At 59.8% G+C, this 12297-nt stretch overlaps 1 protein-coding gene across 2 annotated transcripts; it reads left to right on the top strand.

Annotated features, from left to right (window-relative positions):
• Positions 1 to 2995: 2995 nt before the first annotated feature.
• LIF (LIF interleukin 6 family cytokine) lies at positions 2996 to 11792 on the top strand. Of its 2 annotated transcripts, XM_057527307.1 has the most exons (4): positions 2996 to 3165; positions 5412 to 5532; positions 7256 to 7434; positions 8149 to 11792. In XM_057527307.1, exons 2-4 carry the CDS (start codon positions 5514 to 5516, stop codon positions 8557 to 8559), a joined length of 609 nt encoding a protein of 202 aa, XP_057383290.1. In that variant the 5' UTR covers positions 2996 to 3165; positions 5412 to 5513; the 3' UTR covers positions 8560 to 11792. The 2 variants fall into 2 exon arrangements, with proteins under 2 accessions (XP_057383290.1, XP_007170766.2); XM_007170704.2 differs by lacking the exon at positions 2996 to 3165 and having other exon boundaries at positions 5393 to 5532.
• Positions 11793 to 12297: the final 505 nt, after the last annotated feature.

Genomic DNA, 12297 nt, shown 5'->3' with positions numbered 1-12297 from the left:
GGCTGCTGCTTCCCTTGCAATTTCTATCAGAATTGAAGAAAAAATATGCAGTCACTCTGATTCACCTCCAGGGGGGTGATTCCTGACGCAGAACCAGTCAGGAAATGTCAGGGTGATGCTGGGGACAGTTGGCAGGAGGCCAGACTGGTTTCTGGCTCCCACTTGGCCCCGAGGGTGTGTAGCTGGTCCCTGCCAGAGATTTGATAGGGTGAGAGTGAGAAGGGCAGACTATAGGCCCAGAGCTGGACCTCAAGAGCCCCAAAGACAGCTGGAAGGGAAGTGTTGCTTATTCCCAAGGTGGGAAGTATTGCTTATTCCCCTGCAGAGGCTCTGAGAGGTTGCCTGTTCCCCCAGGACCCATGCCACACTCTGTCTACTGAGAGGACCCAGGAGCCCTCCTTGGCCTAACTCTCAGATCACGGGTGGAGTACGGACCCCTGGACCCAGGCCCAACCCAAGCCCCTGACTCAGGCTGGGGTTTGAGCCCCTCCTGTGGCCACCCCGACCTCTGGTTAGAATGGCTGCCACGTGGCAGGCACTGTGTGTTTCCCACTTAACATCCTCATGACAGCCCCATGAGCCCAGCGCTACCGCATCCCCACTCTCAGTGGGCTCAGAGAGAGGAAGCCAGTTGCCCCAGGTCACAGGTGTGGACAGGAATCAAACCCATGTTTGCCTAGTTCTAAGACACACCCTTACTCACGGGTACTACCACCCTAGCCCCAAAGGGACCAAAGGTGACTTGCAAAGCCGAGCCAGCGGCCACAGGAAAGTACATGAGAGCATATAGATGGTGGAGGTGGGCAGCCCTGCAGGTGTAGTTACATCCTCCTTTCTCAAGTGCTGAATAATGAGGTGTTTTTGCCTTTTTGGACAGGATACCCAACTGCCAGGGCTGTGCCAGGAATTCCTGAGCTTCTCCTGTCTCCTCTGGCTGCCCCTCACCAACTCTGGTCCTGGGCCACTCCCTCTGGCCCCCAACTTCCTCCCCTGGGCCCATCTGACTCCCCTGTGCTCATTTCCCAGGTGGGAGCGTCAAGGCGAGGAGCGGGGCCTGAGCTGATGGCTGAGAGCAGCTGCTGGTCGCGTTTTCAGAGAACTGAGATCTTAGTTGGGGACAGGGAAGAGGGATGGGAAGGGAGGAGGGGGGCCTGCCTGGGCAATGGGGGTTGCCCAGAGCACTCAGTTTCTGGGTCACTAGTCTTGGGGAATTCCCCGATGCCCAGAGAGCTGCTTACCTGGTGAGTAACTGCTCCTGGCTGCCCACACAGGATGCCTGGCTGAGAGGGTACCTCCCTGCCACCCCCTGCCAATGGCCACTGCCACGTTACCCTCTCCCCCGAGTGCCCCGGGGCCCAGGAAAGAGACAGACAGACAGGCAGGGGGCTGTCCCCCACCTCCACAACTCCCCCCGGGGCTCCGCAGGGGGCGGCTGGTGATTCAAGCCCCTCTGAGCTGAACTATGTCTCCTTCCTTCTCAGATGGGCCCTGGGGGTGAATCAGCTCCTGGGGGCGGTGAGGCTGGGTCAGCCACTGTCTGCAGCTCAAGCCTGGGGTGGGGGTGGTCATGGGCCAGGATGGGACATAGGGAGAGAGAGCCCACTGCCGTGCCAGCCCCCCCAGCAACCCATCTGATCCTCCTGGGGCACCCCGGAAGCTGGAGACTCGAGGGTGTTTTGTTTCCATTATCCATCAGGAGAGAATGAACAGGCCCCTCTCCTGCCCAGCTTTCCCCCTTTAGCCCTGGATTATGCCCAACTTTCCTCATCTGTAAAATGGGGACAAGAACCCTACTCCTCTGCGGTGAGGAGGATCAATGCTGATGAGCAGAGGGTTGGCTGGGCTCCCAGAACTGCGCTGAGCCTGAGCCCTCACAGCAAACCCACAGCACAGGTGTCATTATTCCCATTTTATAGATGAGAAAACTGAGGCCAGGACGTGGTCACTTCCTCAAAGTCACCCAGCTCATAACTGGCAGACCCAAACCTCTAACCCGGCTCTGACTGAGGCTGAAGTCCATGCTTCCAACCAGCAGACTTTACGCCTTCTCGCCATGAGAGACTTGGCACAGACAGCTTTTAGAAACTAAAATGCTTTTAGAAAATACTTAGCATCTGCTCTGATGTAACCCTGAGCCAGGTGCTGTCAAGAGTACAAATGAGGATCAGACCCCAACCAAGCCCTCAAAGAGGGAGGAATGAGACTTGTTCCCACTTGAAAGGAGAGTGGGCAGGACTGGGCAGACTCAGCTAACCTGGGCTGTGGGAGGAAGGGGAGGCTTCCTGGAAGAAGCGGCCTGAGTACAGCTCGCCACCCCTTGCTCCCATCGCAGCATGAGGTGCTGCTGGCATAGCTGCAGCCTTCAAGCCAGAGGCCGGGGGTCCAGGCCTCATTCTCTTGTTAACTCTCTGTGCTGCCCTGGGCAAGTGTCTTCACCTCTCTGAGCCTCAGCTTCCCCACCTGACATTCTAAGAGAGACTTGTGGATGGCGAGTGAGAATCAGAAGAAAAGGAGGGACTGAATGGCCACATGCGCCAAAGTGAGTGGGAGAGAAAGAGCCCTCAGGGGCCCTGGGGAGGCCCCAGGCCGGCCCTGGACTCACTTCCTGGAGGTGAGCAGGTGGATGGCATAGCCGCCTGGAGGAGCACCCCCAGCCCTGGCCTGGCCGCCCCCCGCCCAGGCTGAGGGTGCCCTATGTGGGCCCCAACTGTCCCCCTCACCCCGAGGCCGGTCAAATCCCCAGCAGGCCCAGTGTGCAGAAGCAGGACAGGCTGGGGATGAAGTCACAGCTGGAAGGGGCCGGGCTGGGGCTGCCACTCCAGGGTGGGGCCTGGGGTCACGACCCTGGGAGCAGGCAGCCAAGAAGGGAGGATGCCTTCCGTGAGGAAGCTGGGGAAAACACACACACACACATAGCAGCGTAGAGAGGGAAGGAAGAAAACAAACTCCAGGAGACCAAAGCTGGCCTGGAGCGCCGCCTGGGCAGCCGATTCCCGGGGACCGAGGCCACGTTGCAGGCGGCTCACGGGTCTGCGGCTCCAAGACCCTGCCCGGCCTGCCCCCGAGAGGCCCGGTGCAGGTGGTGGCTGGACATGGACAGGAGAGGGAGGCTGGGCCTGGGGTGCCGAGGGGCCCAGAACACTTGGGGAGCACAGACCAAGTCAGGTACCGTGAGACGGGAAACTGAGGCAGGGGAGGGGGGCCAGTCAGGGCGAGGGTGAAGTGTCTTCTAGACTCCGCCCCACTTCCTGTTTCCTGTGGGGTGGGGCTGAGATTACATGGCATTTGGGGGAGTTTTATAGGGCTGAGGAAGGGTCTGGGCAGCCAGAGAACAGTGCAAGACCCGGCGAGTCCACTGGGAGTGATGCAGGGGAGGAACCGTGGCAGGAGGGCAGTGGGACGAAGAGGCGGCCTCCAGGAGAATCAGGGCACCCAGTGAGATACTTGGGCGGGGGAACAGGGGATCCATAGATGGGGCCTCTGTGGGGCCCTGGTCAAATGGATTTGGGGTCCACATCAGAAGAGTCAGGATGAGTCAGACGACAGGGGTCCGGGAGATGTGGGGTGTGGGTCTGGAAGCTGATCCAGAGTTCATGCTCCCCGAGTGCTCAGGCCCTCCTGCAGGAGAGACTGGGTCTGGGGGATTATGAGAGGGAGGTGACCTGGGATGTCCTGGGGTGTGGGGCTGCCTGAGACAGGCTGGGGTGGCTGGACCTCCTAGGGGCATACACAGACCCCAGAGCAGGTGCATGAGAGGGGCAAGTGCCAGGTGGGGCCTTCCATGGCCCCCAAGGAAGACACCAGGTGTGGAGCGGCCGGGAGGAGGAAGGAAAGCCAGTGTGGGCTCTACCAGCCTCCTCCCTGCTGGGAAGCGCCCGCTGGGATGGGCAGTTTTATCGCCCCACAGCCGAGGCCCAGCTGGGAGAGCGGGGAGGAAGCAGCCTGGAGAGGGCAGGGCGTGCGTGGGGGGGAGGGGGCACGGCGGCAGCAGGAGGGCTCGTCCTGGCACGAAGAGGGAAGAACGAACGACGCTGGGCAGGTCCTCCGGGATGTGGCAAGAGGCGGGAGTTGGGGGCATGGAGGATGGCTGAGGGGGTGGGCAGAGGGAATCAGGGGCCAGGGAAAGGCTGCAGGGCTCCCTGGCCTTGGAGAACCAACTCTCCTGCCTCGTTCTCTGGTCAGGGTCAGGTGGGAGGGCTGCAGTGGGGACACCCCTGGCAACTTGTGGGACCACATAGCCCCAGATGTGTCTGACCAGCACTCCCCCACCTCTTGTGTTTTGTTTTGAATGCTTTTTGCCAGGGAGGAGTTGCTGTGGTCATTTTGCCCTAGTCCTCACCATTCCTTCCTGCCCCTCCTTACTCATTTATGAATCTACCTGGCCACGATAGACACCAGAATTTGTGACCCTGCCTAAGAGACTCCAGAAGCACCTTTTGGGGGCCATAATCATTCTCTGATGCTGAGCCCCAAGGGCCCTCCAAGACATTTTCTGTTCTCCTCAGCCATCCCTCTGCGTCCTGAGGAGCAAACCTGGCTCCGATTGGCTCAGCCTCCTTAAGTCTCTGCTTCAAATGTCCTTTCAAAATGGAAATGCTGGACCACCCTCCCCTGAAGGGTGCAAAGAGTTTAGGTAAACGCCAGACACATCACACCTTCCCAGAATCTCCTCCCCAGGCTCTCCCCAAAGAAGGGAGTCACAGTAACCCCTCACTTCCCATCTTCCCAGCCCCCTCCTCAGCCCCACAGGTACCTGTGGTCATCAATGCAGGCTTGCTGATGGCAGTCAGGAGGCCTGACCTTGTGGGACCCTGGACAACCTGTCCCCTTGGGGGCCCCACTTTGCCTGGTGGCAGCGGGCAGGTTGGAGGAGGCCACCTCTGCGGTGGCTTCCAGCGCCCACGTTCAGTTTCGCTTTTTTACCGTCTAAAGTCCACACCAGGGCCCCAGCCCCTCTTCCTGGAACCTCCTTCTCAGCCAAGCCCCAGCCTGCCTCCTCCCCACTGACCCCCAAACCCCCTGACCAGGGGGCCGCAGGTGGCAGCCTCCGTCTGCTTGCCTAGTTTCAAGCCACCTCCCCAAGCCCAGGTGAGTCAGGGCTGTCTGGGGTACCCACTGCCCAGGGACCCCGATGACTCGGGGACCCTCCTCCCCCTCCCCATCTTCAAACAACTCCCAGGGCAAGCCACGCAGGAAAACCGCAGGGTGTTTTGTTGAAGAGTTCATTATAATTTTATCAATCAAATTCTTAGAAGAGGGAAAAAGTCTGCTCTCGCCACTCTCCCCCCTCACTGCCCCCCCTTCACTCTCACTTTCTTCCATTCATAATTTCCTATGATGCACCTCAAACAACTTCCTGGACGGGGATCCCTGCTAAATATAGCTGTTTCTCTCTCTGTCTTACAACACAGGCTCCAGTATATAAATCGGGCAAATTCCCCATTTGAGCATGAACCTCTGAAAACTGCAGGCATCTAAGGTCTCCTCCAAGGCCCTCTGGAGTCCAGCCCATAATGAAGGTCTTGGCGGCAGGTAAATCCACCCGCCCCGCGCCGGCTTCCGCGCCCCGACACGGGCGCAGCGGCAACTTGGGGCACTTGGCGATCGTGAGCGGGACACCCACTCGCCGCAAACACACGGACACTTGGGGCGCCCGCGCAGCCCGCCGGGCCGCCGGAGGCGCTGGGTGGCGGCCGGGAGCGAGAGCAGGCACATGGTCCCGGCACCGCGCGCCCAGCCCGCCTTGGGGCCCGCAGGTTGGCGGGCAAGGGAGGGTGCGCCGCAGCCTTCCTCCTCCTCCTCCTCCTTCTCCTCCTCCTTCTCGCTCCGCCGGCTCTCCCTGCTGCTCTTCCCGCTCAACTTTCTTCGGGACTCACCCTCCCTCTTTCTTTCTTTCTTTTTCTTTCTTTCTTTCTTTCTATCTGTCTTTCCGCTTTCTCTTTTCCAACCGCGTCCCGGGCTGCTCCCTGGGAGGGGCGCCGGCCTCTGAGCAGCTTGCAAACTCCGGCCCGGGACAGGAGCAGGTGCCGCCTCCATCTGCTAGTGTCTGGAAAGCTGTGGTCTGTGCTAGGTGAGCCTGGGGTGTGGGGGCCCCCCAGCCATCCGGGGGCCTCAGCACTGCCGGGGGATGCTGGGAGGCACAGGGGACCCAGAAGTGAACTTGAGGCTGCCACTGTCCCAGGAGGGGAATCGGCTCCTGCGCTCCACCCTTTCCCCCAACCTCATCGGTTCTCCAGCCTCACAGGTCCACCGACCCCAACCCTTGAGGCTTGGGTCACCTGGAAAGCAAGGGGCGGGGGGGTGGGAGGCGGGAAGCAGGCACCCTGGGGGGGGGGAGGGGCGATCCTGGACAGGCCCGGACAGCTCTCAGCTCTCCTGTCACCTTTCACTTTCCTTCCTCCCCCGCCCACCTGGCTGTGTGCGACATTTTCCCTTTTTTCTTTCCTGGTTGCACCATTCCTTTTCCCTCCCGAAGGCTCTGGGGGACTGAGGGACCCCAGGATTCTCCTTGTCCTAACCCACAACCTGGGGCAAGGACCAGTAGACAGGAGTGGGAGGGCATGGAGGCCAGGAGCAGTACAGAGTGGGATAGGAAGTTTTGAAGAATGACTTGGGAATGGGGGTGGGGGCAGAACTGCAGGATTGGGGTGGAGTTGAGGGTCCTAGATAGGGGAGTGGCCACATTTGGAGAAGGATAACCACAGAATTAGGGGACAAAGGGCCCAGTGAGCCAAAATCATGTGACAGGTTTGGGAGATGAGGGTCAGCAGAAACCCCCCCTCTCCCCATGGTCCCCTAAGAAGCCCACTTGGGGAGACTGAAGCGTGAAGTAACACTCAGGAATCTGGACCATGGTGGGGGGTGGAGAGGCAGGGGCTGCTCTTTTCCTTGAGACCTGCTGGGGCTGGGGCGTGGTACCCTCCAGCCAGAGGCCAGGATGGTGTCACCCTGGACCCAGCTTCCAACTGGCAGAAACAGCTCACGTCCTGCCCCCTTGCTCCTGTCAGGAGAGAGCAGGGAGTGATAGATGGGAGAGAAGCAGAGACAGAGGGTTAGAGCTCTGGGGAGAGGGGGACAGAGAAGCAGATTTGGTGACATCGTGAAAGTAAGAAATAGCCATGCTGGGCGAAGAGAGAGCTGGACACTGAGAGGGGACACTGGTGTCCCCGAGGGAGACGAGGAGCATCCTCTACCATGAGACCCCTTGCCCACCCCCCCACCTCCCTGCTCATGGCTCCCTCCTGCCTGTTCCCAGGAGTTGTGCCCCTGCTGCTGGTTCTGCACTGGAAACACGGAGCGGGGAGCCCTCTTCCCATCACCCCTGTCAACGCCACCTGTGCCACACGCCACCCATGTCACAGCAACCTCATGAACCAGATCAAGAACCAGCTGACGCAGCTCAACAGCAGTGCCAAAGCCCTCTTTATTCTCTATGTAAGTCTCCCCCCAGGGTGCCAAGGAAGGAGGGAGGGAGGGGCTGGGCTTTGCTGCAGGGACCTGGGCTGGAGGGGCTGGTCAGGGAAGGGAAGGGAGGGGGACTGGTCCCACCACACCCAGACTCCCTCAGCTTCCTCCCCACCCCCTGGCCCAGGCTCCGCCACTTTCCTAGGCTGCCCAGTTAGATAGGGGCAGAGCTGCCTGGAGAAGGGGGTGCCTGGCACTTCTAGCCTTGGGATTCCTCCACCTTGTGGAGGGAGAGGCTGATGAGAGACAGAGAAGGAGGCGGTGAGGTGGACGGGGAGGTGCTGTTGGGAGAGACGGCAGGTTGTGGGTGACAGGGGTGCAGAGCTGCCCAGGAAGAGGGTGAGTGCAGTGGGTGAAAGGGCAAGTGTGTGTGGTGCACACGTTGGAGGTGAGACTCGGTGTTTTCCTTTCTGTCCCCATGTGGTCCTGATGATTGTGATGAGGAGGATAATTCCTTGCATGGTATAGGCCTGGGTGCTTTACCAAGGGAATCCACACCCACAATTACTTCAGGCTCTCAGGACAGTCCTGAGATGCCTATAGGGCAAGTGATTGGGTCCTCATGCCACTGTGTTTGGGGTGGGGGGACTGAAGCCCAAGAGCTGACCCAGAGGCTTGGTGGCAGGGCTGGAACACCCGTCCCTGACTCCCATGTCACCTCCCCTCCGCCCCTCTGCTCCTCAGTACACGGCCCAGGGGGAGCCGTTCCCCAACAACCTGGACAAGCTGTGCAGCCCCAATGTGACCGACTTCCCACCCTTCCACGCCAATGGCACGGAGAGGGCCCGGCTGGTGGAGCTGTACCGCATCATCGCATACCTGGGCGCCTCCCTGGGCAACATCACGCGGGACCAGAAGGTCCTCAATCCCAGCGCCCACAGCCTGCACAGCAAGCTGAACGCCACGGCGGACGTCATGCGGGGCCTCCTCAGCAACGTGCTCTGCCGCCTGTGCAGCAAGTACCACGTGGCCCACGTGGATGTGGCCTACGGCCCGGACACCTCAGGCAAGGACGTCTTCCAGAAGAAGAAGCTCGGCTGTCAGCTCCTGGGGAAGTATAAGCAGGTCATCGCTGTGGTGGCCCAGGCCTTCTAGATGGGAGGTCTCACAGCGCACAGTGACCTGAGATCTTAGACTTAGGTGGCTCTCAAACTGTGGCCGGGGCCCAGAGCAGTGCCAACGCCAAGTGGGGGCTGCTCGCAGACCCCGAGGGGTTCCTGGCCAGTCTACTCCCCTCCGGGGTGGGCTGTGATGAAGCCAAGCAGAGCCAAAACTCCCAGAGGGAGAACCTATATATGGCACCAACTAGAAGAAGGCGCCCCTTCTTCTGGGAGACTGCGGCCAGGCACCCGGTGTCGGGCTGGATTTCGGCCCCTTCTCGTCCCCTCAGCCGGGGTCTTCGTGAGCAAACCACACAAGTTGCCTCCGGCGACCCTGACCACGGGGCAAGACAGCAGGGGTCGGGGGCATTGCCTGGCCCCCAGCAGAATGACGACTATCAGTGCCTTCGCTGCCCCTTTGGTAGACCTTGAAAGGTCTGGTTGGAACTCAGGCAGCCCAGAGGGGCTGGGATCCTGAAGGATCCTTGGCCCCTACAAGTATGTTGAGTGGAAGGCTAGAAAGGGAGCTCTGGTTTGAGATGCTACCTTGTCTTGGGTGTGATTGGAGAGCTCAGGCCTAGGACTGCCAGGTGGAAGGTTCCAGAAGGAGGTCGCTGGCCTTCAGGCTCCTGGGGAGGCAGAGAGGCCACCTTCAGGCCTGGGAAGGAAGAGAGGCCCTTGAAAGTCTCGACGGGCTCTTCCTTGAGCCCGCAGTCTGTCCTGCTGTCCCGGATGGCTGGGGTCTGGTGGCTGGACCTGGAGGCGGGGTGTGGGGAGGTGGACGGGTTGCAAAGTCAGGTGAGGAGGTTCTGAGGGGACCCAGAGTCTTGTGGGCAAAGGGTCTGTAAGGGAGGGATGGATGGAGGAGTTCAGAGTGGCAGCTCACATCTGAGGCCCACGGAGGCCCCGTGAGGTCACACAAAGGTACTTGAGGGGCACCAGAGGCCATCGCTGGTCCCTGAAGCAAGGGGACAGCAGAAGTTGAGGTCAGGGTCTCAGGAAGCCTGAGATCCAAGGGTGCTGTGTGTCTGACCCAGCATGATTGTCTATTTATTTTGATGCCCTATTTATATTAACTTATTGGTGCTTTAAATAGCAAAGTTAATTCCCCTTTCCCTGCTCCCTCTCCAACAGAAATAATATGATGGCTCCTTCTGCAGGAGCCGGGGCCTGGCCTTAGCAGGGCCTGGTCTGGAAGTCGAAGATGTTACAAGTGGGATAAGCCTTACGGGTGAGGCTCAGAGAAGGGTCAGGAGCTGAGAGAACTGGTCAGTCTGGGAGGGGAAGGGGGACCCAGCTCCAACCCCTACCCTAACGGTAACTGGCTCTGGGGCTATCAGGACCCTGGCTGCAAGGCAGGCTGGGCCAGTCTGTGGAGCGGCCAAGGGGCCTTTTCCCAGGGCCACCATGTTGCTTGGCTCCAAGGGGCCCATTCAACACTGTGTTGTCTGGCGCCCCCTGGAATTGTGCTGTTGGAGGCAACATTCACCATGGAGATGGCACCCCTGGAGCAGTGAGCAAGGCAGCCCTGGTGGCCCACCTGCTGCTGTTTCCTTGTCCTCACGCTGCCTCTAGACTAGCAGTCTAGGGGCCCTGGAACAGTCCTGACCAGCACCCAGCGGGGAAGTGCCTTCTCGGGTGGCCTGAACACCCACAGAGGGCGAGAGGACCTGGCTGGACCTCAGGAAGCTGGACGGCCCAGGGAGGAGGCCCCTGCTCTGGAGGGGAGGACGAGGAGGCCCTGGGATGCAGACCAGGAAGCTGTGGTCCCTCCTGCCCCACCTCTCCCCACACCCCCACCCATGTCTGGGCTCCCAGGCAGGGAACCTGATCCTTTCCTTTGTGCTGGGGCCAGGCTAGTGGAGAAACGCCCTCCAGTCTGGGAGCAGGGGAGGAGGGCCCAGAGCTGGGGCAGCTGCTAAGAGCAGGGTTCTGGCGTCTTCTCAAACCCTGAGCGGGCAGCGAGCCTAGCCGTTCAGCCAGCACGATTTTGGTGCTTTGCACTCACTTTGCTCCCCTCTGCCTCCTCCGAGCACTTTACCCGTGGCCATCGGAGGGCAGGTGGGCAAGGCAGCAGGCAGGCCCTGAGGCCTGGGGTCGGGGGCTGGAGGTGGGAGTTGTCCGTCCCGTTGGCAAGACTGTTTTGTGGCGGGTGGTGGAGGAGACCACGATGGTTACGTTTTCCAACACTGTCTTAACTGAGGGTTAAGACACTGAGGGTCACGCTCAGCCTTGTCCAGGATCTCAGCCTGCTGTCCCCCGTCGCTCTGCTCCTTCAGTGAACGTGGCTTGGAAGGCTTGGAGCCGGCTGGTCTCCCTTCATCTCATCACCCCGTGGACGCAGACTCCCCGTGCCAGGCCCACCTGGGCAGCCTCTGAGGCTCGGGGACCAAGCGATTCTCCTCCCCCAGGCGCAGCCCCGGCTCTGCCCCTCACCCTCATCCTCAGTGCTCTTTGTAGAACCTGTCTGGCAGATGGGCACCCACTTTGCACAGCATCTCTGAATTTTGGAGCCTTTGTGTGGAAAAAAGCTTTGCAGGGCAGGAAGCTGTCCACTTCCTCCTTTATCTGGTTTTGACCCACACCTGCATCCTGGGTCACGGCCCCAGCTTGAGGAGGAGGGAGAGGCCGGCAGGAGAGGAGGGGTTAGGACAGTCCTTTTGCAGTTTATCGAAGGAGGGGTATTGGGGACCTTATTTATTTAAAAAATTTTTAAACGAGAAAGCACCACTATTTATTTGTCTCTCCTCCTCCTCGTCCTTCTCCCCCTCTCCTTGTCCCCTCCTTGGGGATGTCTCCCCGATAGAAGCAGTCCAGCTCTGCCTCGCTGGCTCTCCAGAATAGACATAGCGTGTGGGGCTGGAGGCCAGAACCAAGTGAGAGGTTAATTTCCCTTCAGATGGTACAGATGCTCTTACTTCCAGATTGCCACCCCGCTCCACCCCCCTGCCTGTCCCTCACCCACACCCAGTACCTGGGCGTCACTCCCATCCACACTGCTAGCTCCGTGCATCCTTCCGTGTTTCCCTCCTTCCTTTCTACTGGAAAGGACTTGGCCTTGGGGGACAAATTCCTCTTTGATGAATGTACCCTGTGGGAATGTTTCATACTGACAGATTATTTTTATTTATTCAATGTCATATTTAAAATATTTATTTTTTATACTGAAGGAATACTTTTTTAAAAAGAAAAAAGAGAAATTAATAAAGAATCTACTCTTGGCAAGCTTTCCAGATTGTATTCATGTGGGGAGATGGGGCTGGAGGGGCCGGGACCGTCTCTGTCCTGGGCGCACAGCTGGGTGGGGCTCTGCCAGGCCAGGGGCGGGCGGGTGGGAAGAGGGGGTGCTACCACCGGGCAAGGGTGCCGGCATGGGTGAGGGTGGGGTGGGCAGAACGTTGGCACAGGCAGGACAAGGTGGGTGGGGCTCCAGATCATGGGGTGCCACCAGGAGGTCCTGTTCGGAATCACGCAGGACACTGGGGCCAGAACCAGGGCTTCTGTTGGGCTCTTCTGGGCCTGAGCAGCTCTCCCACCGCAGACACTGCTGTCCCTGTTCCTGCCTCACACCTGGGGACACCCTTTCCCTGCAACCTTCTTCGCAGCCTCCTGGGACCCCTTCCTTGGGGAACAAGAGAGTTTGGAACCGAATGGTCACAGACGCAGGGACTCTGAAGCAGCCGCCAGTCTCTCCCTGGTGCTTTGCTGGGGTCCAGGGCTCCCCCAGCTGAGA

This window comes from Balaenoptera acutorostrata, chromosome 13, assembly GCF_949987535.1.
Source record: "Balaenoptera acutorostrata chromosome 13, mBalAcu1.1, whole genome shotgun sequence".
Lineage (NCBI taxonomy): Eukaryota > Metazoa > Chordata > Mammalia > Artiodactyla > Balaenopteridae > Balaenoptera > Balaenoptera acutorostrata.
This window is presented reverse-complemented; position numbering and strand designations above follow the sequence as displayed.